The sequence below is a fragment of the Myotis yumanensis genome, unplaced genomic scaffold (assembly GCF_028538775.1).
Source record: "Myotis yumanensis isolate MYYU_CA2020_CCGP unplaced genomic scaffold, mMyoYum1.0.hap1 SCAF_2, whole genome shotgun sequence".
Taxonomy (NCBI): Eukaryota; Metazoa; Chordata; class Mammalia; order Chiroptera; family Vespertilionidae; genus Myotis; species Myotis yumanensis.
In genome coordinates this window covers 214,693,289-214,720,182 of record NW_027223753.1, presented here as the reverse complement: position 1 = coordinate 214,720,182, position 26,894 = coordinate 214,693,289, and the positions used below count along the sequence as shown (strand labels likewise).

Genomic DNA, 26,894 nt, shown 5'->3' with positions numbered 1-26,894 from the left:
TATCATGGAGATCACACCCGGAAGGGAGTCCTCCTTTCCTTAACTAGAAAAGAGGCCCACGGCCTCAATAACACGCCGCGGGAGGTGTGGTCCGATCCCCGTGAACACGGGAAAGGGCAGCCCCACGTGTGTGCTGCACGGCCCCTGGAGCACGGGCAGCTGGCGGCGGCGGCGGCGGCCGCGGTGGCGGCTCCACGAGAGGCCGCGTGTGAGGGACCGAGCTGTGAGGCGCCTGGAAAGGCGTCATGGCACCTGGGCGGGCGGCCTGCGTGTGGGTAAGGACGCCTGCCCACACGGAGTGAGACTAGGGCGGCCGCCACCCCGAGTGGGGAGTGACCACCGGTGCGGCCAGTGGCCACGGGCAGGGGGGAAGCCAGGACCTGAGGGCTTGGACAAGGGAGAAAACAAGTCCTAGCTTTCTCCCCCGCGTCCCCCTTCGCTGAATGTCAACAATGCAGTTCACTCAGGGAGCTTTCCTACCGTCCCCTGAACTCGCAGTGCATGTGGCTCCAGCCACGGGCAGGGAACACGGCACCGGAGCCGCAGGCCCGCCCCAAGGGGTCCTCGTCTCTCAGTGGCACCGGTCCGCCTGCTGGGAGGGGGGCGGGGCAGGACCCAGCTGCGGCATGGGGGGGCCTACCCCCGACCCCCGCTCCGCGTCCCTTCCTCTGCTTCTCCTTCCCTCCCTCCCCCGTCCCCCTCCCTCCTTCTTACACGCACTGATTTACCTTCATTTATTCATGGAACACACTGGCTCAGGCTTGCTTTCAGGGTAAGGATTCCGATGCTGACCTTGAAAGGCCCTTGACCTTGCACCCCAGGTAAGTTATTTTTTACATCGTCCACGTGGCCTGTTCACAGCCCGGCTCAGAGAAAGACGTCTGGCACTCGGAAGACTTGGCTCTGGGTCACCGCCAAGTGGCCATCCATAGACTACGTGTGAGGGGTCATGTGCTGGGTCACAGGGTGACAGCCTCTGCTTCCTTGGCAACCAGCAGCCCCCACCCTGGTTTGCTTTTGAACTTTTAGAATTGCTGGGGGGTGGGAGGGAGAGAGAAAGGGGAAGGGAAGGAGAGGGGGAGAGAGGGAGAGAGTGAGGAGGGGGAGGGAGAAGAGGAGGGGGAGGGGGAGGAGGAGGGAGAGGAGGAGGGGGAGGAGGAGGAGGGAGAGGAGGAGGGGGAGGAGGAGGAGGAGGGGGATGGGGAGGAGGAGGGGGAGGGAGAGGAGGAGGGGAAGGAGGAGGAGGAGGGGAGGAGGAGGGGGAGGGAGAGGAGGAGGGGGAGGGAGGAGGGGAGGAGGAGGAGGAGGGAGAGGAGGAGGGGAAGGAGGACGAGGGGGACGGGGAGGAGGAGGGGGAGGGAGAGGAGGAGGAGGAGGAGGAGGGGGAGGGAGAGGAGGAGGGGGAGGAGAGGAGGAGGAGGGGGAGGAGGAGGAGGAGGAGGGGTGCCATGCAGTTTGATGTTTCCCTGCCAAGCCTGGAAGGGGTTTGGTGGCTCCTCTGTGGGAGAGGGGAAGCCCTACTTCCTCCGGTGGACCCAGCGGATGCAGGTGATACACGCAGCCCCGTGTGGCTGAGGCACAAAGTCGACCCCCACCTCACAGAGCTCACAAAGGACACGGTGTCTGGTGTCTCCAAAGCAACTTTCCCTTTTGGGGAGAATCGCTGCCCACACAGAAGTCCCTGGGGAGACTGAGTATCGGGCAATGGCTGGGAAGGCAGGGTCCCCGCCCGCCCCTGGGACTGCCAGAGCCCCCAGGCCGAGCGATGCTGCCCCGGGGGTGGGGGGGCGGGCCGGGGGGTGAAGGAGGCTCTGGTCCGATGGCCCCCGAGGGAGGCCCGTCCACGTGGGAGGCCGGGCGGGGGGGCCCGACACGGTGCGCACACACAGCCTGTGCCTCGCCCGCCCCTCTCCTCCTTCCGTCGCTCCTGCGGGGAGTGAGTTACGTTTGCTTTGCTCGCCGCCTCCGGAAACAAACGCTCAGGGCCCAGAGGGGACATTTATTGCGTGTCCGCCCCGGAGCCTGGCCCACAGTTACGAAGAGCATCGTGACATCTAACGATCACAGAACACACTCACTGCAGGACCTCGAGACGGACAGGCAGCCCGGCCGCTCACCCACCGCCGCTGTCCACGGGACGCGCCTGGACACGGCTGGCCCTGCGTCTTGTCCGTCCTGGATCCGAGTGTGAGCCCAGGGGGACCCGCCAGCCCGTTGGGACCGGCCTGTCGCCAGGAGGGTCTGGGCGTAAGGCTGCGTGTCACCGCCGGTCCTGGAGACACTGGGCAGTGGTTAACCTCAAGTTCCGATGGCCTGTCTGCCAACCACACCGCGGGCCTGTGGCGAGGATGGCGTGATGGACAGAAAGCCCGACCCGGGGGATGCGTCCCAACCGGCCAATGAGAGAGCCAGACCCCGTGCTGTGGGGCTTCGGGCAACACACACGGGAACATTCGCCGCCTCTTGGTTTCTGTGGTTTTGACCGTCTGTCCCTGCAGGTCTGTCCCATCCCGTTTCCCGACAGGAAGGGGTTACGCAGCCGCAGGGCGGATCCCCGTGAGCGGCAGGTCAGGAGTCGAATTCTTAGTCACTCACTTTGGCTGCCTGGAGCCGCCTGGGGGGGCAGAGGGGCTGTGTGTGCTAGACGTGGGACTCGGTGCCTTATCGTCCCAGGACCTGCCCCATCTCAGCCTTGAAAAGGGCACCCCTTCCCTTCCGGCGGCTGCCGACGAGCGCTGAAACTCACGGACCATCCTGACGCTCGTGAACGCGCGGCCGTGGCAGCACGGCTGTCTGAGAGCTCAATATCAGACCTGGTAACCGAGGAAGCCGAACGTAACCTCAGCCCTTTTATAGTCCCCACCTCAAGGCACACAGGGTGGTCTGGCGGCATGGCAACCCACCCCTCCTGCACCTCGTTACGATGGTGCGAGGTGTCTGTTCTGAGTGATTCTCAGGCACATCGATTCTAGATAAAGGGGTGTCCCAAAATTCACGCAAGATTTGAATTTTGCGTGAGCACTAACAACAACAACAACAAAAATAAAAGCCTAATTTTACTTGGTTTATTGAATCAGATTCTAATATCTGTTGCCCTTTGATTTCAATCCCTTCAATTTGATAAGCACTACCAAGTACCAATGATGGCCCAGGAGCAGGGACAATGAAGACCAATGAAGGCCACAGCTTTGCGTATGTGCCAGCAAAGCCGTGGAGGCCATTTACCTGATGTGCTATTCCATACATAACCCTATACTGTATACTTTATGCATCAATAAAAAATTTACAATTTTTAATTATAAGCTTGTGTTTTCTATCACAATTACTTCTTGCGTGAATTTTGGGACACCCTTTAAATCTCGGCGTGGCTGTGTCTCCAAGAGACTTCCTACCGACAGAGTCCAAGGGACAGGGGTGCCCCTCCCGGCAAAGTCCCAGCAGAGCCGGGGTCCCCAGCCTCTCGTCAACCCGTGACCTCTCCGCGCCCCATGGCTGACACGTCCACGTGCTGGAAACACGTACGTGTGGACAGTCACGGCCACACCGGCTGCCCCGACCACTGGGGCCGGGTCAGGGAGAGCCACGCCCACGCCGATTATCACGTAAAGGATCTTCTGAAACAGTACAGACGCCCGGGAGCTGAGCTGGGAAAAGAACCCTTTCCCACCTGTTGAGAGCAGAACGGAGGTCGGGGAAGAGACGTCACTGCGAGGACCCTGTCAACTTCCTGATTCAGTGGGGAAGCCCAGGGGGCCTATTCCCAACACGACGGGGCATAAGAGCATTTTCTTAAAGGAAAACACAACAGGAAGGAAAGGCGTCTCAGGGAAATAGCAGGGGTTCTTGTTTTTAGACGTTGTCCCTACAGGGTCCGTGCAGCACTGGGTGGCTAAGCATCATTTGGAAAGAAAGCGCGTGGGCGATCTAGTTCCACCTGCAGAGGAGCGCTGCGCCCCTGGGGCCGCCAGCGGCGCGTTCCTCGTGCTCAGACGCTGCTGAAGGGAGGAAGCTTTTGCGAAGGAACAAGGACGGGTCAGGGTCCGGGGAGCCAACGAAAGCCCGTCCGCAGGGCTGCTGCTGGATTCACCCGTCTCACCCCGACCCCTTTCCTTTCTGGTCAAAGGGTCCGTCTGGTGGGGAGGGACGTCAGATAGGGTCGCTCCTCACCACACCCCTGTCAGCAACGCTGGCTGCGTGGGGACGATTTCTGCTCGCCCCCGTGGCTGAATCCCGTCGCCTTTCAAAATGCTGGCAGGGTCGGCAGGGAAGGCCAACCCCGCGGTGCACGTGGCCAGCGATGCCACGAGAGAACAAGAAGACGAGGTGACAGAGGGAGTCCCGAGGAGGACAGGAGCAGGTTTAAATGGCCCTACATGCAGACCCAGGGATCACCCCGAGAAGGTCATGCTACTTAGAAGGAAAGTATCATTTCCCACGAGCCCATCCTCTCGCCCTGGATGAGCCGTCCACCGAATGCACCGCACACCGCGTCCTGGCGTTGGAAGAAATCAAGATGCACATTTTGGACGAGTGTCCATCACTAGGAAGCACCGGGAAAGCCACGGCACCAGGGGCCGCTTCCGAAACACGCCTGGGACACACCTGTGGCTGAGGCGGTCCCGCAGAGTCACGCTTGTGGTTTCTGTCCGTCCACAAGGGGCTGCTGGACAGACAGGCCACCCAGCAGCCCTGAGCGTGGACACTTCCGGGAAACATCTGGGAATTTGACACTCAAAGGAAAGAGCCTCCTCCGGAGACACAAGTGTGAGAGCTAATGGCACGCCCCCCCTCCCCACCTGGCTCTGTGCACAACGGCCACAAGCCTCCTGGGAGTGCATGTGCTAACCCCGAAAGGAAGAGCATCACCCCGAAAACCCTACAGATCTCCGCGCGACCGACACAGAGGAGACGCCGGGAAGTGGCTCTGCTGCAGGAGGACGAGCTGCCGTCCCCGCTGGTCGCCGCCCTTCCCACAGGCGCGGCCTCTCTCCCTTATGGGCGGACAGGTGGACGAGCCTGCAGGTTGGGAAGGGCTCTCCCTGGGCCTGCTCCGGCCGGGAAACGGTATCGCAGAGCAAACACTCGCTGACGTCAGTGGTCCCGCAGCGCCAGCGAGCTGGGTGCGCTATCTCACCTGGCAGGGTGGGCGCTGGGCAGTTGTTGTGTTCCAGTGCTGTTGCCATTGCCAGCTCACTAGCCCTGCGGGGTGCGGGCAACCGGCCTGCTTTATTGATTGCAAATTCACTGATTGCAAATAACACCTCTGCCGTGACGGCATCCGAACAGTCCTCCTATTTATTTACATTTTCCGAAAAGCGGATCTCAGAAACAAACCCCCAACGGACGCTGGAGACAGTATGCACTTGAGACAGCCTGGCCTGCACCTGGCTTGGTGTGTATGCACATGTGTGTGTATGTGTGTGCACATGCGTGTGTCTTCCAGCCTAAAGGGCAGGTAAGGAAACAGCACAGCTAATCAAACTAGCATCATCTGCATGTGTCTCTCCACAGTCCACCTCCCAGGGAGCAGTGCCCTCGACCTGGGGCCTTGTGACCATGTCGTCGGACTCCGCAGGCCTGGGCAGTCTGGGACCGCGTGTCCAACCAGCGCCCGGGCTGCTGGCCTGCGGACCCCCTCTGAGCACAGAAGCGAAGCCAGGATGGGTGGGGCTGGGTGCTGCCGGGGGCGAGGTGGGCAGGGGGCGGCCCAGGTACTTACCCTGCATCTGACTCTGAGGCTGAGGGTTAAAGGCAGTGGAGTGGCTCAAGGAGGCGCGCGGGTTGGGTGTGGGGGCGGGGTGGTGTGGGCTGACCCGCATGGCCGTGCGCCGCAGCTGCTCCAGTTCACTGAGCCGCTCGGAAAAGGACAAGCTCCCCGGCTTGGTCTGATCGTCTAGTTTCTGACGATGTCCTATTGTGGGGGGGGGGGGGGGGGGGGGGGGGAGGGGGAGGCAGGGAAGGAGGGAGGGAAGAGATCAGAACATGTATTGTGGATCTTCTGAAATTGGGGATTTTCTTGTCCTTCCCCTCCCTCTCCCCTCACCCCCGTGGGGCAATTCGGGAACACTGTCCCCACAGCAGCCTGGGGCCCCCTCTGTCACGCGGCCACTAGGTGCTCCCCCAGCCTGGGCTCCAGGGCCTGGACCCCCTGTCTCCGCAGGGAGGGGAAGGGGCCTCAGGGCAGGTGGTGGTGGTGAGGGCAGGAGGGAGACACAGTGATTGCTGGCTCTGGGCCACCTGCTGGGGCTCAGTGATGGTGGGGGGAGCAGTGCCTCCCGGGCGAGCTCAGCGGCTCCTCGCTGCGCACCACCCACCGGCTTTTCAGCAGCAGTGGAAGCCCTGGAGCCCGGGCACGCCCCTTCCAACAGGAAGCAAGGTGTGGCGAACCCACAGCCCAGGGAGGCCAGGCTTCCTGGTAAGGGCACCGCCCCGCAGCCCCCCTCGCGAGCCTCCTGGGAACCTTTCCTTCCCGAAACTGCTGCCCAGGTGCGGCTCCCAGAAGGAACCTACCGGAAGGTGCAGCTGGGGCCTGCGCCAGCCCAGCACTCCCCCAGGCCGGGCCCTGGAGCCCAGAGGTGCCACCGGCAGCCGGGACCAGCTTCCCAGGGGGCCCAGGAACCCCAGGGGGATGGCCCTCAGTGTCGGTAGGGACAGTACGTGTCCTTGCTGGCCCCTGGTCTAAATCACTGCCCCCAGGACGCAGGGAGCAGAGGCCACTCACGCAGGACAGGCCAGGAGGGTGGGACCTCCTGTTCCCCCCTAGAGGCCCCTCAAAATGCGTTAAAGTGGACACTCAGGCCTGGAGGCCGACGATGCTCCTATGTGCGCCCCGGCCCTGTGGTCCCATAGACTCGCTGCCGGTTGGTTTCACAGCCCCTGGCTGTCCAGTGGCCTGAAGAGAAGCCCGAAGGAGCAGCTTGCTTGTGGCCACACCCATGTTCTCATTCACCTGCCCGATCCTCGGTGAGAAAGGGGGGTCCCTGAGCCCGCACTCCCCGTGGCCCAGCCGGGAGAGGCAGAGGGGTGGGGCGGGGGGGGAGGTGAGGGGATGGGGAGAGAAGGGCATTTCAGCCTGGCTCCCGATCGCTACAATTACAAAGTTAAATTTCATGGCGCCCTAGCTGGTGTGGCTCAGTGGACAGAGCATCAGCCTGCGGTGGACTGAAGGGTCCCGGGTTCAGTTTTGGTCAAGAGCACAAGCCGGGTTGTGGGCTCCGTCCCCAGTGGGGGGCGTGCAGGAGGCAGCCGATCCATGATTCTCTCTCGTCACTGATGCTTCTATCTCGCTCTCCAGCTCCCTTCCTCTCTGAAATCAATCTGAGAAAACATTTCACGGCTGGTGTAATGGTCCCGAACGCCCGTGGCCTCGCTTCCGCCCGCCACCGGGACCCTTGGCACAGCTGCCGCGGCTCAGATTCCAGGGCGGAGAAAGGCCCACTCTCTGCGGAGACTGCCCCTGCCCCGGGCCGCCCGGCCGGAGGAGGGAAAACACGCCAGCACCGTGTTTGTGCGGCTCCCGCGAACGCCCCCTCTTCACGTGTCACCAGGCAAATCCGGACGCTGATTCAGCCCCACAGCCCACAGCGCCCGCCCCACACCAACAGCCGAGACACCCAGCCTGGCCCACGGGGGCGAGGCCTGACCAGCCGGGTATTTCAGGCCCTGGCCTTGTGGGCGAACGGTTGTGGGGCCGGGCCCCGGAACAACCTGTCATCCCCTCTGAAGCACAGAAATGTCTTTTTGTGGAACGTTCTATTCCCGTCAATCGCGGACGGAGTCATTCAGCATCTCTGGAGTTCCCTGACTCCTCCCTCCCCGTATCTTCGCAACACATTCTTGGCTCCCTGGTGATCACCCTGGAGAATCTAACGTTTTCTTCAGAAAAACCGACAGTTCCAGCTCCAGGGCTGCTCGGAGCATCACAATCTGGCCCTTTTAAAGCCTGAGCGGGACCTGGTGCCTGGGGGGTCAGGGGGGACAGAGGGCTACCTCGGGGTCAGGGGGGACAGAGGGCCACCTAGGGGTCAAGGGGGGCAGAGGGCTGCCTGTGGGTCAGGGGGGGAAAGCAGGGGGCAGGGGGCAGAGGGGGGTCAGGGTCAGCAGAAGGCCTGGGGGTCAGGAGAAGCAGAGGACCTGAGGGCCAGGGGGGCAGAGCGGGGTCAGAGGGGCATAGGCGGGCAGGGGGGCAGAAGGCCTGGAGGTCAGGGGGCAGAGGGCCTGGGGGTCAGGGGGCAGAGGGCTTGGGGGTCAGGGGGCAGAGGGGGCACCAGGATCGGGAGGATTCTGCCTCAGAAAGAGCGCCAGCTGGTAGCGAAGGCACAGAGCTTTGCAGCAGGTTTGGTGCGAGTTCCCATGGCCCGTCCTCGGCGCCTAGGGGTGTTGTTGAAGAACCCGTGTCGGGGTCCGGGGGTGGCCCGGGGGCATGTGTGTGCTGAATACACGGCTCGAGGCATTTTGAAGAAAGGCCATGCATCGTGCCTGCCGCCGCCACACGCTTGGGGACCAGGTGCCACCAAGAAACCAAACACAAACACGTCACTTCAGCTCAGTGCCCTGGCCAGGCCCAGCGGGCACTCCTGTCCCATGTGACACACGGTGGGTACGTTACACAGTCACATATAATGCGACATGGAGGCCATAATGAGGATGTTAGCAGGACACACATGATCTATACGTGTTCACATGTCACCCAACGTGCTGTAAACGTAAGGACTTAACTTCCCTCCCCAGTCTCTTCCTATATCTTTAAGCCAAGAGCACAGCCCGAGGTTGGGGTTTTTCAGGACTGGGTGTGGGGGGGGAAGGGCCAGGAAGTCAGCCTTCTGTTTGAACGCACGGGTGGGAGGAGCAGTGCCCAGAAGTTATGTCATTTACCCGCTGTCACCCAGCCACCGAGAAAGAGGGCAGGTCTGAAAACACACCCTCTCCCTCACCCTCTCCCACCGCATGCTCAGCGCATGTAGTCACCCCAAATTCTGCGAACCCCAAGTGCACAGAGGGAGAGGCCCACGTGGTGCATAGCAGATGCGGGGACATTGGGGTGCTCCCCGCCCCCAGGTCCCGCTCTGTCCCCTCCTGCTCAGAGGACAGGAGCCAGAGCCCACTGCATAGGCAGCGAGCTAGTCCCCCTCCTGAGTGGCAGGTGCGGGGCGCGGCCGAGAATTTGGATTCTGCTCAGGGGCAGGGGCTGCGCTGGCCCAGGAGCATCCTGGGAGCCTGGGAGTGAGGGGGCCACTCCTCCCTATGGCCCTGCGCCTTCAAGGTGCTTCTCATTTGCTCTGGGGTGGAAACGAATGCACCAAATACACCAGCGCTGTGCCCAGACCCAGGCCCACAGCACCGGGGGCTGAGCGTGAGGTGATGACTCCTGGTCTTTCTCCTAATTTCCTGATCCTTCGATGCACGCTGGCCACTGAGAATGCCAAGGTCAGGCCGGGCGGGGACTGTCACTCCCACCCTCACTGTGAGGAACCGGGAGCCACAGTCACAATGCTCAGGCTGAGCTCCCAGGTGAACCCGGGACTCTCAGGGGCAGGCCTCTGAGCCCACAGGATGGGGTGCACGCTGAGGCCCTGGGGAGCCAGGCTGCCGGCCTGGAGGTTGACTCTGTTTCTAAACCTGCTTTTCCACCGCGAGTCTCTCCACCCGGAGCCTCCTTATCTGGCGGCCTGGGGTTAGGGGCTACGGGGCTACTCTCCGAGCATCGCACAACTGCACCTGCAGATCAGCCACTTGGCTGGTTCCCACCGACGACTCTCAGCACAGGCTTCTCGGACAGGACAGCGTTGTATGGCATTAGGGCTCTCAGAGCTCCCTCCCTCCCTCCCTCCCTCCCTCCCTCCCTCCCTCCCTCCCCCTTTCTTTCTCTCTTTCTGTTTTTCCTTCCTTTTTTTCAGGCAAATGCCTGGCCTTTGGGAGCCAGTCCCAAGCTGCATCAGCCAGGTCTTCAGCTCCGGGACTCCACCCGCACCCCCTCCCCACTGGTGACCCCCTGCTGAGGGCTGGGACGCCCCCTGGTGGACCCTGAGAGCACCCTCTCCCCCCTCCCCACTGGTGACCCCCTGCTGTGGGCCGGGACTCCCCCCAGTGCACCCTGAGAGCACCCTCTCTCCTCTCCCCGCTGGTGACCCCCCGCTGTGGGCCAGGACGCGCCCCCCTCGGTGCACCCTGAGAGTGCCCTCCCCCCCTCCTGCTCTTCCCTTCAGACAGTCACTCGTGGCCTGGGACACGGGGATCCCGGAGCTGCTCCCCCCCCAAGCCTGCTGAGCAGACCTGCTGCCTGCGCGACTGGGACAGCCCTTCTGTGTGTGCCCCTTCCCACCGCCTCCCGTGGCGGCATCCAGGCCGAGCGGCCCTTCGCGCTCCTTCAGACCAGCTGGGCAGCAGCCGGAGAGAAAGCCACGCTGCCGAACCTAATCCAGGGCGCATGTCCCTGCTCCTCTTACCGGTTAGAAAATAATGGCACTTTCGGTCCCCCTACGCCCCTCCCATCAGTGGCCAGAGGCCTGCAAGCATGAGGTCCCATCAGCCACCCGTGAACTTCAGCCCCACCCACGCGCCTGCGCAGGGCACTGTCCCTGCGCTCACGCCCTCCCGCCTCCCACAGGCAGGTAAGTCACAGTGAGCGGTGGGGTGAACCCACTGGGATGCGCTCCTTCCAGGCAGCGTGCTTCCACTTAGGGATCTTAGACACGAAGCTTCACCCCCGAGGACCAGGCACACCAGGGGTGGGATGAGCTTTGGCTCCTCTGGCAGGTGGCGACAGGCCACCATGTGACCACCAAGTCTGCCTGTACACAGGGCCTCTCTATCCCGAGTCCCCCCAAACCTCGGCCAGCAGTGGCCCCTCACGAGGCATGAAGGGCACGTTTTAGAGGTCAGGCTGGCATTTGGCTGAACCTGTTTCTCAGGTGGATCCCCTCCTTGAAACCAGAAGGCAGCTGCTTGGCGTTCCCCACTCTGCTCCAGCCACACGTCTGGTTGCTGTTGCTGCTGCATGCCTGCCTCAGGGCCTTTGCACGTGCTGTTGGCCCTGAATAATCTCTCCTCAGATGCCGGGTCCTTCTACCCTTCATGCCTTTGCCTACATGTCATCTTGTCCCTGATGAGACTTGACTCCTAATCCAAGTGACACACTGTCCCCAAGCTGCCCAATCCCCTTTGCTCAGGTTTCCTGCGTAGCACTAATAAACGTTACTTCTGGTCTGTCTGTGCCCAGTGGACTGTGAACCCCAGGAGGGTGGGATCCTGTCTCCCTTTTCACAGCTGGGTCCCTAGCACCCGTAAGAGTACCTGCCACAAAGCAGGCTCACTCAGCGGTGACGGAACAACCAAGACTGACGCAGAGGGTGCTCAGGTCTGCGGTGACCGGTGCCACCCACCTGTCCTCATCAAACCGCCGGAGAGGAGACCGCGTTCAGGGCCAAAGAAGTATGAGCGAAAGGTTTCGGCTGAAATGAAACTACAAGACTCAGAAAAAACACTTGTAGAGGGGGAAAAAAAACCGGTAACCAAACATACGGAGTTTCATGAATTGTCTGGAGTCTGCGAAACACACAGGCATGACCAGAGTGTCCTCGGCCACAGGCTACGGCCACTGCTGGACACGCAGGAAGGGGAGGTGGAGAAGGCCACAGCCACGTCGCGAGGAAAGCCCGCTGGGCCAGGGCCAGGGCCAGTCCCCGCTCACACGGACTCCAAGTGAAGCCCACACAGGGCTGCCCCGGGCCCTGCCCTCCCTGAACACGTCCCCAAAGCTCAGGGACAAAAACAGAAGCACAACTGAGCTCCGGCAGCTCACGCCGCAGTCACAGACAGCGGAGCCTTCGCTCACGCACGTGAGCTCCCTGAGCCGAAGCTCCCTGAAGCCAGAGACGAACCGGTGTCAGGGTCACCCCGGTGACCTCCTGTTGGTGCCCTGACTAAGCAGGTAATTGCGCTGAGGGTGAGAACCACGGGTGGCCCTCTGGGGACTCGGGGCAGCCTCCACAGATGGTGTGGACTGCGCAGACGGCTCCCAAGTTCAAGGCTCTTTCTCCTCTCCCGGCCTCCGGTTCCCGCGACCATCACCCTCCCTGGGAAGGGGCTGTGGGGAAATCCCTGCTGGAGAGTAAACGAAAGAGTAGCCGAGAGTGGTAGCGGCCGGCACTGTGCATTCACTTCCCGGCACCTCCTGTCCCCACGGAGGGACGGACGGAGGGACGGACTGCAGGAGGGGTTGATGGAGGGTGACTTCGAGGGTGGGTTTTGGAGGAGGTGGAGAGTGTGGCCTGGGGATGCTGCCTCTGACCTGCCTTCTATTTATTTATTTACTTACTTTTATTTTTTTTAAAATATATTTTATTGATTTTTCAGAGAGAGGAAGGGAGAGGGATAGAGATCGATCAGCTGCCTCCTGCACATCCCCTACTGGGGATGTGCCCGCAACCAAGGTACATGCCCTGGACCGGAATCGAACCCGGGACCCTTCAGTCCATAGGCCGACCCTCTATCCACTGAGCCAAACCGGTTAGGGCTACTTACTTATTTTTTAAAAATTTATTTATAAAATTGATTGGGATGACACTGCTCAACATGTTCATGTAGGTTTCATGTGTGGGTTTCTATGTTACAAGATCTGTCTGTGGCCCCGTGTGCCCGCCACCCAGAGCCAGAGCTCCTGTCCCCTCACAGCAGGACCCCCCCTCCCCACCCCCCCCGTCGGCGGCCACCGCTCTGCTCGGTCAGCTCAGCTCCGGCTCAGCTCCGGTCGAGCCCCAGGGCAAGTGCTGAGGAAAAGGAGAGAATGACTCCGAGCCCCCAGGCTGCACCCGGGCCTCCTGCTGCCCGCACAGGCCCGACCCCTGGGGGTCTCCCCTTGCCCGCCCGCCTGCCCGCGCAGGGCACATGCCACGCATTCCTGGCCGAGGCGCAGGGCGTGCTCAGACAGGCCGGGGAAACTGAGAGTCCCTTCCCGGCTGGTGGCGGTACAGCAACCGGGCAGATGCGCGGATGAGCGAAGGAGGGCGCGAGCGAGTGAATGAGTCCCCTTTCCCGGGCACTTCTCCCTGAGCACCTCGGCTGACCTCGGATGACCGGAATGACCTCTACCCGCTGCTGACAGAGGTCAGAAGAGCCCCGCCCACCCCTAGGAGCCCTGCCCAGTGCCCATCCCGGCAGCAGGGCCGGGGCCTCTGGTTCCCCCACTCTCTGGTGTCGCGGGTGCCAGCTGGATGCCGGGCGGGCCTGTGGGAGCAGAGAGCCAGGGCAGCCAGGCCCTGTGAGACGGCCGAGCGGGCCCCGCCGGTGCGAAGGGACCGGGCGTCCCGAGCACTCGGCCCCTGAGCACCGACGTGTCCGGAAGCCAACGGCAGCCGGGGGTTGTTTCTAACAGGCCCTGGCCCTACCTCACGCCCCCACCTCACACGCCCACTACACGCCCCCACTGCACATCCCCATCCCACCCCCCTCACCACACGACCCCGATCGCACGCCGTCTAGAGAATGCTCTTCGCCTCCTCGCCAGGCTGACTCCCGGCCCCTGTGGTCAGCACCCACCTCTGAAGGAGCCTCTGGGGGGGGCCCGGGGGAGCCTTGTCCCCAGGTCCCTACCCTTGGCGAGTGGCTATCTGCCCGGGACTCCTAAAGGCCACAGTCGGGTGATGAAAACACAGGAGCCACCGCCTGCTGGGCTTGGGGGGTGCCTAGCGGGGAAAGTGCTATTTAGCCTAAGACACAAGCACCCGCTCACCCTGGTGACCCCTGAGCCAGCGAGCACCGAAGGACGAGGAGGCTGCCCACACTTCCCTGGCCAGCTCGGCCACTGTCCTGTCCCAACCTCTCCAGGTGGAGAAGAGACAGCCCTGTCCTCGCCCCCGCAGGGACCCTGCCTGGGCCCAGCACCCCGCTCCTCTCCACCAGGGAAGCCCAGGAGCCGCCTTTCCAAGGGCCGTCTTGCACTGGACCTCTCTCCTTTTCGCTCCTTGAACAGCCCTCCTCTGTGTGGACACCCTGGTGTGTAAAGGCTGCATCTCAGCTCCGAGAGCCCTGGTCGTGGCTTGAAGATGACGGAGCCTCTGCCAGGCCCGAGGGCCCCCCACGCCTTGCTCAGCTCTGGCCCCCGCCTCCCCGTCTCCCCCTGCCCCCCACCTTTTTTAACCACTTCTGCTTCCTCCCTTTTCTCTGCAGCTGCAGCCGCGAGACATAGTAAGGCTCCTGTGCAGGGTGTGCCAGCGGGGCCCGGAGCCTCCCGAGGCCGCACAAGCGGGTTATTCTCCGCGTGTTTCCCTTGGCGCAGGCCCGAGCGCAGTGAGTCAAACGGTATTAACTTTCAATAGGGAAGTGGTGTGGTCAACCAGAGCTGCTTGCGGCGAGATGGGGAGATAGCGGGCAGGTACCGCGGAGGCCCAGGGCCGAGGAGGCCCAGGAGGGGCGGCTGGGAGGCAGGGCCCACGCCATCCCTCCTCGCTGGCTGAGCAATCAGCCCGGGCCTCTGGGGCCTGCACAGTTGAGCACCTTGTGGCTCTAAGGGAGGCTTCCTTTTTAAAAGGCCGCCGACGCCATTGGCAGCCTTGTGAGGCGACTCCCCCACGCACGGCCTGGCACTCTGGAGGGGACCTGCATTTCTCTCTCTGGCCGGCTTGGGGAGCGAGCGGATGCACCCCCTGCCCACCTCTTCCCCTGGCTGCCCCCCACCCCCCGTCCCGGATCCCTGTCTCCCCAGGCTGGCAGTGGCTCCAGGCCCTGGGCTCTCGCTCCTCCTTTGCCAGGTGAGCAAATGATGTGGGAACCGGCAGTCACTCCCATAGATACCGAGTCCTACTGTTAGAAGCTGAAAAGGGTGGTGAAATCATCAAATCCCCGCCCCCCCATCCTGCAGATGGGGAAACAGGTTCTGAGAAGGGCTGAGGGCCACTGGGCCCCGGAGAGCCAGCCTGGGCCAGAACCCAGGTTCCCAGGCCGCAGGCCCTCCACCGCGGCCGCACCCTAGCCCGGGGCTCAGGATTCTTTCCAGTTCACAGAGCGGCCTGGGAGCCCAGCCCCCGAGCCTCAAATTTCAGCCTTTTCCAGTTCCTCCTCCCGGCCTGGCTCCTGTTTATTTTCAGACGCTGAATCACCCAGGACATGGCAGGGTTTCTCAGACCTGCTCCCCGGCGTCCGCGTCCGCCCGGCGCTGCCCGGAGCTGCCTCGGGGCCTCGGGCACCGTCACCCCCAGCAGCTGCACTGGCTGCCCTGGGAACCCTGGGAACCTGGCACCGAGGCCCAGGGGTGTCACATTTCACCCCCAAAATCTAACCCAGAAATCGCAGGCCAGCAGCGTATATAAAAAGCCACGGGCGGAAAAAAAAGCAAGTGAGGACGAACGAAGCAAGGGGCACTAAGATGTTCCACGCTGCGCAAACCTCTCATGGAAAGAAAACGGAATCAGAGTCACGCAGAGATGGCGTTTGGTTTTGGAAGAGAAATCGTGTGAAAAGAGGACGCGGCTGTCCCCACTGTCCACGCTGCTCCCTGCCTCCCTCTGTCTGAGCGGGCGCAGCGGGAGGGAAAGAAGAAGCTAAGCTGTCCTAGGCAAAGGGGAGGCTGCGAGAGCTCGGGCTACGCTGGGGGTTGACCGGATGCCTTCATTTCTTTTTCTTCCATTTTCTTCTCATCAATCCCCGCGGCCACAATGAGATGAAACCTACCTTCGAGAAACCAATAACATGTTGTTTGAGACCCCTCAGATTTTCATACAACTCATCCAATAATAAATGGTCCCATTATTTTCCTGTCATCGAGTTATATAACTATTGTCTAATGGGCAGACTGTCTACTGGGTGGCACAAGTAGGTTTACTGTTGTGCCTATGGGGAACATAGTTTATTTTTCTATTATTATTTATCGATTATTGTATTATTGTGATGCGACCATAGCCGACTATTGCCCACCCCTATAGATGACCTCAGTCCCTTCAAACAACCCTCTGCACAGGCACAGCTCGGATCACCACCCCGCCCTCGAGGATGGCACGGTGGAAGCTTCTAGATGCTAAGAGCCTTGCCAGGTCCCACAGCAGCAAGAGTGCGAACGCTCGGCTAAGACACAACTACGTTTGGACAGAAACCTTTGTTTGAAAGAACACCTTTCTGCAAGGACGCAGGGGCCCCAGCGAGGAATGAGTTGTCGGCTCGGGGCTTCAGTGTTTGGGTTAAGAACAGGGAGGGAGGAAGGAAAGGAGAGAAACAAGCCCTTATTGTATTGTATTCTGAGCCCAGCGTTTTTAAAGTTGGCACCGGCAGCTCTCTGGCCCCCACCTGGGCAGAGTCCCAGGAGTTTCGGGGGAGGGCTGGCCTGCAGGGGGGCGGGGGTGGGTGGGAGGGGGGCCGGCCTGGTCCCGGGCATGTGCTTTCCCAGCAGCTGATGTGTAAGGGCCCCTGTGTGCCAGGTGCCGTGGCCCTTCATGCCGTCTGCACGAGCCGCTCCCCAGTAAGGGTGCCATCTTCCTGGTTTTACCCGAGGACGCTGAGCTGGGCGGGAGGCGGGGGGGGGGGGGGGCGCTCTGGTCACGGAAGAGAGGAAGGCTGAATCCGGCAGCCAGCTTCCTACCTGAGGTGACCATTCCCCCTCCCCCTGCCCCCCCCCCCCCCCCCCCCCCCCCGTAGGTTGCCTCTAAGGCTATCGCATTCAGCCCTCACACCCCGTGAGGGAGGCATCTCCAAGCCCACACTGCAGACGGGGACACGGACACACAGGCAGGGAGAAGCAGGGGCTGGCTGGTCTGGCTCCAAACAGGGCCTCGCGGCCTCGGGCCGGGGCCCTGCCTCGTGTCTGGAACTGGGGCTCCGCCCTGCTGGCGATATCGGAAATGACCGCCACCATGTCGCTACACTTACTCCTCAGCTCTTCAAGATGGGTGAGTTAGAAAGATCATAAAACCATCGTCAAGTCAAACAAAAACAAGGTGATGTCAGGGGCAAATCCAAAAAGGACCATCCACGTACTGAGCACGGAGGATCTTACTTATTTCAGATATTTACTTTCTATCCACAACCAGAGGACAGATCACCCCCAAGCCACGGGGAACCAAACCAAACCAAACCAAACCAGACAAACCAGACCAGACCAGACCAGACCAACAAACATGGCCTCAGGTGCTCGGCGTTTGGTCCAGAACAGGACGCCTTCACTGGCAGCCTCCGTTTACGCCGATGCCTGCTCTCTGGGGCCGGCGTCTACATAAGTCACAGGAGTAAAACCGAGGCCTGGCCATTCCCCTGCCAACGGGGTGGAGGGAGCAGGCAGACCCACCTGATTGCACTCCTTAAAACAGAAAAAGGCAGATAGAAAAAACCTTTGCTTTCGGAACTTAAATTTCTTTTTACCTTGTCTTTCAATTTATTAATGTACCTCCAGAATGTATAGCTGCTGGCTGGAGTGAATTATTTTTAATCCTCACCCTAGGGCAGCGGTTCTCAACCCGTGGGTCGCGACCCCTTTGGGGGTCGAACGACCCTTTCACAGGGGTCGCCTAAGACCATCGGAAAACACATAAATAATTACATATCGCTTTTGTGATTAATCACTATGCTTTAATTATGTTCAATTTGTAACAATGAAAGTACATCCTGCATAGCAGATATTTACATGACGATTCATAACAGTAGCAAAATTACAGTTATGAAGTAGCAACGACAATAATCTTATGGTTGGGGGTCACCACAACATGAGGAACTGTATGAAAGGGTCGCAGCATTAGGAAGGTTGAGAACCACCACCCTAGGGTATGTTTTTCCATTGATTTCTAGAGAGAGTGAAAAGAAGGGAGAAGCGGGGAGAGAGAGAGACGTCAATGTGAGAGAGATGGGTCGGTTGCCTCCCACACCCGTCCCCAGTGGGGACGTGCACTTGACTGGGAATCGAACCCACGACCCTTCTGTCCGAAGGCCGATGCTCTAACCAAGAGCCAACCGACCGGCGAGAGTGGCCTTTCCTAGGAGCACCGCAGGCTCAGGTGGAACAGGATGGACAGAAATAAAACCAGGCGCAGCTGCGCTGTGAAAAGCCACTTCACATCTGACCGCGCCCGCGTCGCCCTCGGTGCCGGTAGCTCAGCAATGATGCCCGGCAGCAGGTTCCGCCCAATTACCGCCTCTTTATTGCCAACCCCTCTCGGCAGCAAAGCGAACCTGGGAAGCAAACTGCGCAGCAGGAGACGCGGGGGCGGGAACACGCGTGTGCAGCTCGCGCCCATGAGCCCAGCGTCCGAGCCTGAGCTCCTGAACGGATTTAAACGGCCCCGGACACGGTGCTCCGCGAGTGGCCTGCGGCGCCCGGGGCCTCCCCGAGGCAGTTCTCTCGGCGACACGGCTGCACGGGGAAGAACCCAGGCCTCCGGCAAATCCCAGGAAGGTTTTGTTGTTTTTTCAAAGTGAAACCCAGGAAGGTTTTGTTGTTTTTTCAGTGCTCACGTGTGGGCACAGTCCCGAGTCTGCCCCACGCCGGAGGCCGGCGCGCTGCGAAGCGCCAGGGCTGCCAGGCGCCGTCAGCGATCCATCCGGCATCCGCCCAACCGTGGGCGCCCACTCGCGTGGAGCTGCACGTGGAACCCGGCCCCTGTTCCTGCAGCTGCCAGGCCCCCAAGGCCGCGCTTAACTGCTCCCCTAACGCAACCAGATGGCAGCGTGGGCCTCACTTAGGGGGCGGGGGTGGGGCTGCTCCTCAGGCCACAGGTGGGGGGGCCGCAGAACACGAGAGCAGCGCCGGCGCCGAAGGATCCCCAACGCTGTGCGCTGATCCCCGGGCCACCGAGTGTCTGTGAGGGGACAGGAGAAGGGCCTCCCAGACACCCCCCACATGTGCAAAAAACAAACAAAAACCCCAACCAACCAACCAACCAACCAGAACCCACCCTGAGCAGCTGTGGGCACGTGGCTTCAGAAACCCCGAGGGTGGCCGAGCGCCTGTCTATGCTCCAAAGCCTGGAGGTGGCTGGTGGCCCCGGCTCCCCCGGCTCCCCCGGCCCCTGCAGGTGAGCTGCACTTGTCTGAACCCCAGGAGACCGGCATGTCTTGTGTCTGTGTTCTAGAACTTGTGGAAGCGCCTCACCCTCAGCCACACGCATATTTTGGAAAAGGCCTACTTGGTGGATGGCAAGTACCACCGACATCCAATGCTGCTCACACAGACCCCCCCCTCCCGCCCCCGCTCCCGCCCCCGGGTCACCTTCAACGTTGGCAGGCAAGGCCATGGGCACACAAGGGACCCCCAGAAAAGAAACTGCACCACTGAACTGGGGCTAAATACAAAAGAAAACTGGAAAAAATCAAAACACATAAATGTTTAAACAAACATCTAAAAGGCTATGTTATGAATTTTTAAACTTCGGCTTCACAAATCTTTTCTCTTTAGAGTCGCCTTACGGCCAAGGGTTTCGGGCCTCTGCCCATCTCCCCGAGGCTCCTGTGTCCCAGGCGTGGTTCCCACCATCCACGGGGTGGCCCCACTCAGCCTCCCACCCCGCCCGACAGCCACCGTCCCTGTGGAGGCACCGCCAGGCCCGCACCCCCGGGTGGGTCACCCACACAGTTAGCAGGTGCCCCAATGGGGACCCCAACCCCTGAGATTACGAGTGGATGGCCAGGAGCCAGGGCCGCGGGAAATGAAGTGCGTTACTCAGAGCCGTAACTTAAAAAGCAAACGACAAAAGCCCTTTAAAAACTGGCAGCGAAGCAAGTGACTCCTCCAGTGCGGCCGGGGTGACGTGGACAGGCTAATGCGCCAGGTCGGCGAGGCCCACGGGGCCCAGACTCCCAGGCCCTGTGGGTGGGAACCGAGGGTTTGTCTGACGTTTCCTGTTACCCTTCGGGTGGGAACTCGCGAGAGGCGACCTCTCTGTGTTGCCGAGTTTGACTGCAGAGGAAAGTGGGGTGAGAGCACTGACTGCCCGCGTGCACACCACGGCCGAGGTGCCGGCGTGAAACCCACGTCCCAGTTCAGGGCCCAGAGACCTTTTCATGTTTCAAAATTGATAAACGAAAGCCTAAATGCAGGTGGGAGCTTTTTCCTTTAGCCCTTCATATAGTAAGTTGTAGCAAGGGCTGCGATAGAGTAACTTAGTTCTCGACCTCAGTCGGGTGGCACGGGGCAGTGTGGCACTGGGTGGTGTGGCTCTGGGTGGTGTGGCACTGGGTGGTGTGGCACTGGGTGGTGTGGCACTGGGTGGTGTGACACTGGGTGGTGTGGCTCTCAGTGGCATGGCTCTCGGTGGTGTGGCACTGGGTGGTGTGGCTCTGGGTGGTGTGGCACTGGGTGGTGTGGCTCTGGGTGGTGTGGCTCTGCGTGGTGTGGCCCTCGGTGGTGTGGCTCTGGGTGGTGTGGCACTGGGTGATGTGGCACTGGGTGGTGTGGCTCTGGGTGGTGTGGCTCTCGGTGATGTGGCACTGGGTGATGTGGCACTGGGTGGTGTGGCTCTGGGTGGTGTGGCTCTGGGTGGTGTGGCACTGGGTGGTGTGGCTCTGCGTGGTGTGGCTCTCGGTGGTGTGGCTCTGGGTGGTGTGGCACTGGGTGATGTGGCACTGGGTGGTGTGGCTCTGGGTGGTGTGGCTCTCGGTGATGTGGCACTGGGTGATGTGGCACTGGGTGGTGTGGCTCTGGGTGGTGTGGCACTGGGTGGTGTGGCTCTGCGTGGTGTGGCTCTGGGTGGTGTGGCTCTGGGTGGTGTGGCTCTGGGTGGTGTGGCACTGGGTGGTGTGGCTCTGGGTGGTGTGGCTCTTGGTAATGTGGCACTGGGTGGTGTGGCTCTGGGTGGTGTGGCTCTGGGTGGTGTGGCACTGGGTGGTGTGGCTCTGGGTGGTTGGGCATCGACCTATGAACCAGGAGGTCATGGTTCGATTCCCCGTCAGGGCACATCCCCGGGTTGTGGGCTTGATCCCCAGTGTGGGGCGTGCAGGAGGCAGCTGATCAACGAGTCTCTCTCATCATTGATGTTTCTCTCTCCCTCTCCCTTCCTCTCTGAAATTAATAAAAATATATTTAAAAAAAAGATACACTTCAAGCAAAGTGACAAAGTGACAATGCCCGATCATTAAATCCGAGATGACAGACCCATGACGCTGCCTGGCATTCCACTGGCCGTTCAGGAACACGCGTGACTCAAACATCCCTCACACGGCCTCTGGGGACTCGCCAAAGGGGACTGGACTGCTCACCTGGTGGCCACCTGTCGCACGACTCCTGCAGCCGGCACGGGCGGAAGGGGTGAAGGGGTGTGTGCTATGCACCCCCCGCTCAGGTCCCCACGGATGCCCGGCCCCCCACGTGGACCCCGCAGGGACAGACACGGAACCGCATCGAACGTGTGACAGCGTGGCTGCCTCCTGCCCCAGGGAACACGCGATCCCTTCCCATCAGCACAAATGCGACCACTGCCAAGGCTGCGAGGCCCTGCTTCTCCGAGGAAACGGCGCTTGAAGCAGAACCGTATTGACAAACTCTCTGCATGAGACATTTCTGAGATGAACTTCAATCCAGGAGCTCAGGGAGTAGCTGGTGCGGTTCCCAAAGGCAGACGGCGCCTGCGGGTCCCGCGTCCGGCTGCCGTGGCAGTGCCGCTGCCTGACCCCGGGACCTTGGCAAAGGCCTCCATCCCCTGGCTCAGCCTCCCCCGCCTGCTCTGACGAAGACTGCATCAGCGCCTGTGCCAGCGCGGCGAGCGGTGCTGGGCAAACAGCACAGGGGCTGTCATTATTATCAGGAGTTTTCATGATTAAGAGAAAATAACTCTCCGTCGACCACAGGAGCAGCCTGCGGACACGTCTCATCCGCCTCTCCCTGGGTCGGCCTGGGTTTAGTATTTCAGGTGCATCACACCCGAGGGTTACAGGGACCCTCACACCGTCCTCTCTTCACTTGAGACAAACTTGCCCTCTGCCTTATACAGGTCCCGTGTCCCCTCCGAGCATCGATGATGGGCTTGCTATTTGCACTCAGAAGCACAGAAGAAAATGGCCTTCGCTGCTGATGAATCTCAACACAGCCCTTCGCAAAGCGAGTGAGCGACGGCACCAGGCCTTCAGTCGAATGATTTGGACTGTAACTCCCTATTTAAAAACAAGGTTCGCTGGCCTGACACCAGTGCCGCCGGAAACAGCATATCCCAGAGCCCCCGCCGTCACCCGGCCCCGGACTCCCAGCGCCGTGACTGTGACCGACTCCTTCCACCCCAGGGCAGACGTCACCCCAGAAGTGGCCAATGTTTGTTTTATTAACCTTTTCCGTTCTTAATTGGGTTACTCAGTGTTCCAGATGCAACAGACTCCTGGCTAGACAGGTGACGGCTCATGACATCAGCATGACCGTCTAAACCCCACAGCACGGGGACGCCCCCCACCCCCCGCCACGGGGTCAGAGAGGCACCAACGGCTCATCCTCCTCACCCTCTGCTCAGCAAAACATCCTCCCGCCCAGCACCGAGCTGAGGCGCACATTCAAGTCCTCTCGCGGAGCATCTGCCCATCAACACGACTGTATTACAGACACACGGACTAAACGACAGACGCATGGACCAAGCCCGAGGTTTTAATTAGGTCCTACAAATGTAAGAAATAAGCCCGGCCGGCGTGGCTCAGTGGTTGAGCGTTGACCTATGAACCAGGAGGTCACAGTTCAATTCCCGGTCAGGGCACATGCCCGGGTTGCAGGCTCGATCCCAGTAGGGGGCGTGCAGGAGGCAGCCAATCAATGATCCTGTCTCATCACTGATATTTCTCTCTCTCCCCCTCTCCCTGCCTCTCTGAAATCAATAAAAAAAATATACTAAAAAACCAAAACACCAAAAAACTATTTGACTTGGCCATGCCAGGCCATTCTACAAGAATTACCCAGAACCCCCAGCACCATATGAGAAGGGCATTGGGGGTCTTGTGATCATAGATGTGACGTTGTCCGGGCTCCTGATCTACATGCAGGGACCTCTCACACCACATCCGAGGTGACTGTGAATCAGCCACAGTGTCCCAGACACAGAGCAACCTACGTGCTATCGATGGGCGGATGGGCGGAGGGGCGGATGGATGAATAAAAGGCAATGATGAGTGTGTGTGTGTGTGTGTGTGTGTGTGTGTATGAGTGAGTGTGTGTGAGTGTGTGAGAGTGCATGTATGTGAGTGTGTGTGTGAGTGTATGTGTGTTAGCGTGTGTGAGTGTATGAGTGAGTGTGTGAATGCATGTGTGTGTGAGTGTATGTGTGTGTGTGTGTGTGTGAGAGAGAGTGTGTGTGTGTATGAGTGTGTGTTTGTGTATGTGAGTCTGTATGAGTGAGTGTGTATGTGCGAATGTGTGTGTGTGAATGTGAGTGTGTATGAGTGTGTGAGTATATGTGTGAGTGTGTGTGAGTGTGTGAGTGTGTGAGAGTGTGTGTGAGTGTATGAGTGTATGTGTGTGAGTGTGTGTATCGCACACAGTGGGGTATTACTCAGCCGTGAGAAAGAAGGGAATCCTGCTATTTGCCAGGGCACGGACGGACCTCGAGGGCATTATGCTGAGTGAGTTGAGTCAGACAGGCAGAGAAGCGCTGTGTGACCTCACTGCGGAACCTAAAGAACGGAACTCAGAGGCACAGGGAAGACCCGTGGCTGCCGGGGAGGGAGGGGGGGAGAATGAGTGAAATTGGTCACAGGGCACACACTTCCGGTAGAAGAGGACTAAGCCCTGGGATGGGATGTACGGGTGTGACTCTCGTGAACAGCATGTGTTTAGTGTACACGTGACAGCGGCCAAAGAGTGGCTCTGAGAGTTCTCACACACACACACACGCACACACACGTGGATGCACACACGCTCGTACACACATGTACACACCCGCACATGCACACACACACGGATGCACACACTCGTACACTCAGATGCACACACACATGCACGTGGATGCACACACACTCGTACACGCATGTACACACCCACACATGCACACACACACACGGATGCACACACTCGTACACTCATATGCACACACACGCACACACACACGTGGATGCACACACGCTCGTACACACATGTACACACCCACACATGCACACACACGGATGCATACTCGTACACTCATATGCACACACACGCACGCACGCACACATACACACAAGTGGATGCACACACGCTCGTAAACACATGCGCACATACATGCACACGTGTACACACCCACACATGCGCGCACACACGCATGCACACACACCCACACATACACACTCACTGAGCTGTGTGAGGCGATGGTGTGCTGGCCGACCTCCTGTGATAAGCATGTCACAACATAAACGTGTACGCGGATCCTTTTGGAGACTTTAAACTTACACACCATGTCGCTGACATCCCAATAAAGCTGGAAAAACTTGTGAACTTTCTCTTTAAAAAAAAAAATGTAGCGGTGAGCAGAGCTTCATCAAAAGGAAGAGCTTCCCACCGTGGCCCAAGGCGGGCAGACACAGCAGGAAAACCGCACGCGACGATGAGCCACGGCCCCGCTCACAGCTGAGAGGACAGCAGTGTCCGGCCCCGGGGCTGCCTCTGCCTTTTCCCAGAACCGCTGGGGAAACCGAGGCTGTGTCCCTGCACCGAGGACACCTCTTTATGTCAGGCACATACGTGTTCATTTAACTTTCACTTCCAGGAAAGACGCCACACACAGGCACCTCTCCGGGGGTCCCTTCGGCCAGCCCCCGCCCTCGGCCACACTGGGCTGCTCCTGGAGGGAGAGGCCAGGGCAGGCGAGTGGACGGCAGACCCCGGCCACCACCACCCGCTTCCCCCACGGCGGGCTCTGAGGAGGCCCCTCACCATCCGTCTCCAACCACCTCTCAGGGCCTTGGAGGTGACAGCAGACACCAGCGAGGGGCCCCCCGCCCGGGGCCCCCCCGCCCTTGGTGACGGGCATGAGGGCAGAGGGCGGGGTCTGTCGAGGGGCCATGTGGTGTGAGCTCCCTCCTCCAGGCAGGCCGCCATTGGGCTGCTCGCGTCTGTCCATAGAGACAGAGACTCGACAGCCCCCGAGTGAGCCCCCCAGGAGCGCATTGCCCTCAGCGTCCAGTCCTCCCTGCCCACCTGCCCCCGGGCCCTCTGCCCCCGGGCCTTGCTGTCAGGTAGCCTGGCTTCTCTCTGCTCCCCGGGGAGAGCCCCCGGCCCCGCTCCGTGTAAAGCAGGTCACTGCTCGTCCTCGCTTCCCCATTCCCACTTGGGAACCCTCCAGCGCTCCCGGGCTCTGGGGTTTGGTGGTCACTGGCAGGCGGTCCCTGCTTTTCACGCAGGAATTGGAATAGGATGTCACCGAGCCCGGGTTTCCTGGGTCTGGGCGGGGCCAGAGAAAGCGGGGAGAGAAGCTCAGATGGGAGGGAGCCCGGGAGGGTGGCACGTGGAACCGAGGGGGCCGTGGACGAACACCGTGTCCCGGGGGCCGTCCTGGTGGGGGCCGTTTTCTGAGGGGCTCTTCTCGCTCGGGGCACCGGGGAAGCTGAGGCAGGCCCTGGATGGATCTAGCAGGGGACCAGCCGGCCAGGAGGCTGTGGCCGGAACCACAGGACAGACTAGACTGCCACAGGTGCTCTGAGCAAGGGTGACACGCAGAGAGCCACGCCCAGGGCGGCCTCACGGCTCCCCCACAACGAAAGTCCTCAGAGGGCCTGGCCGGAGCGACACCAGGGAGATGCAGGGGGGTGGGGGGCTCTCCAGGGCTCCCTGACCCCCCCCCCGTTCCTTCCCTGCCAGGTGCTCACGATCCCGTTCAACCTCACACAGAAGCGCTCAGTAGAATCCCTGTTCTGCAGACGAGGAACCCGAGGGTCAGGGGCTCCGTGACCTGCTGGAGGTGGAAGTGCCTGAACCAGACCCCCCTGTTTGCCCCTCGAGCCCAGATTCCTTATCTCCGTGTCTCAGAGCCCAGCCTCCCTGCAGCTCAGCCTCCAGGACCAGCAGGAAGCCCTGGTGCTGAATGTCCCCCCTGAGCAGAGAGTATGAGTTTCCGCCGGGGACCCCGATACTGTGAGGCACCCGGACGGGGCGGGGCCCCAGGCAGCGCCACAGATCTGGACGGGGAGTCCGGCCTCCACCCGGGAAGGGCGCGGCTTGGAAAAGAGTGTTACTCCCGTGTTTACCCAAAGATAGTCATTAAGTCACCAGCAAGACATCCCTCTGCAGACTAAACAACCCACTCCTTTTAAAAGCTCTCCTCATAGGAGCTGTTTTTTCGGTGCCATCTTTCTATATTTACTGCCCCCCCCCCCCCCCCGCCCACCAACCCCAAAGCATCCTCCTACCCTCCCTTTCTCTATTTTAAACAATCCTGTAATAAGATTTCCATCTGCGCCACCCAAAGAAAACGGCCATTTTCATGGTTTCCACCTCCAGCCTTCACAAACGAATAAAACAGCCAGCACGGATGGGATCAGGCCCTTGTGGTCCACTCTGACCCCCAGGCCTTTTCTCGGCCGCCCCTGTGCCTGCCCACGTCCATTCACTGCTTGTCGCTGATCCTGTTGGACTCCATGTATTTGAGGGACGCGTGCTTCCTCTCCCGCAGCCCGGCATGGTTCTGACATGTGTGTGAGTCGGCCTCACGCCCTCTGCCCTCTGAGGACGTTTCGGAAAGAGCTCAGAGGCTGCCTCGGAGAGAGACAGCGTCACAGTACAATTCCTCTCCCCGCAGGGGCCCGGCACGCTTCCCCGCTGGCAGAGGTTGTAGCCACATCTGAGCGACGCCAGCGGGACCCAAGGACTGTAGGACACTGTCCCTGGCACCCGAGCGTGCCCGCCGGGGGCGTGCCAGCCCGAGGGGTCCACTTACTTCGAGGTTCCCGGGGGCCGTCCACGGTGATCTTGATGGCGCGGTGGTAAGTGGCGACCTGCGGTGGGTTTGTGAAGACGGTGATCGTCAGCGTGAAGCTCTTCCCTG

General features: G+C 60.6%; 1 protein-coding gene across 2 annotated transcripts in view; it reads right to left on the bottom strand.

The window, feature by feature from the left end:
- RUNX1 (RUNX family transcription factor 1) overlaps positions 1-26,894 on the bottom strand; it is a 189,400-nt gene that overhangs the window by 35,277 nt on the left and 127,229 nt on the right. The window contains exons 5-6 of one of the 2 annotated variants that reach the window (XM_070407231.1): positions 26,787-26,891; positions 5,720-5,911 (exon numbers count right to left, since the gene is read on the bottom strand). In XM_070407231.1, coding sequence (XP_070263332.1) covers positions 5,720-5,911; positions 26,787-26,891 — 297 coding nt within the window. The remainder of the gene's footprint in view (positions 1-5,719; positions 5,912-26,786; positions 26,892-26,894) is intronic. The other variant, XM_070407232.1, reaches the window with a different exon arrangement.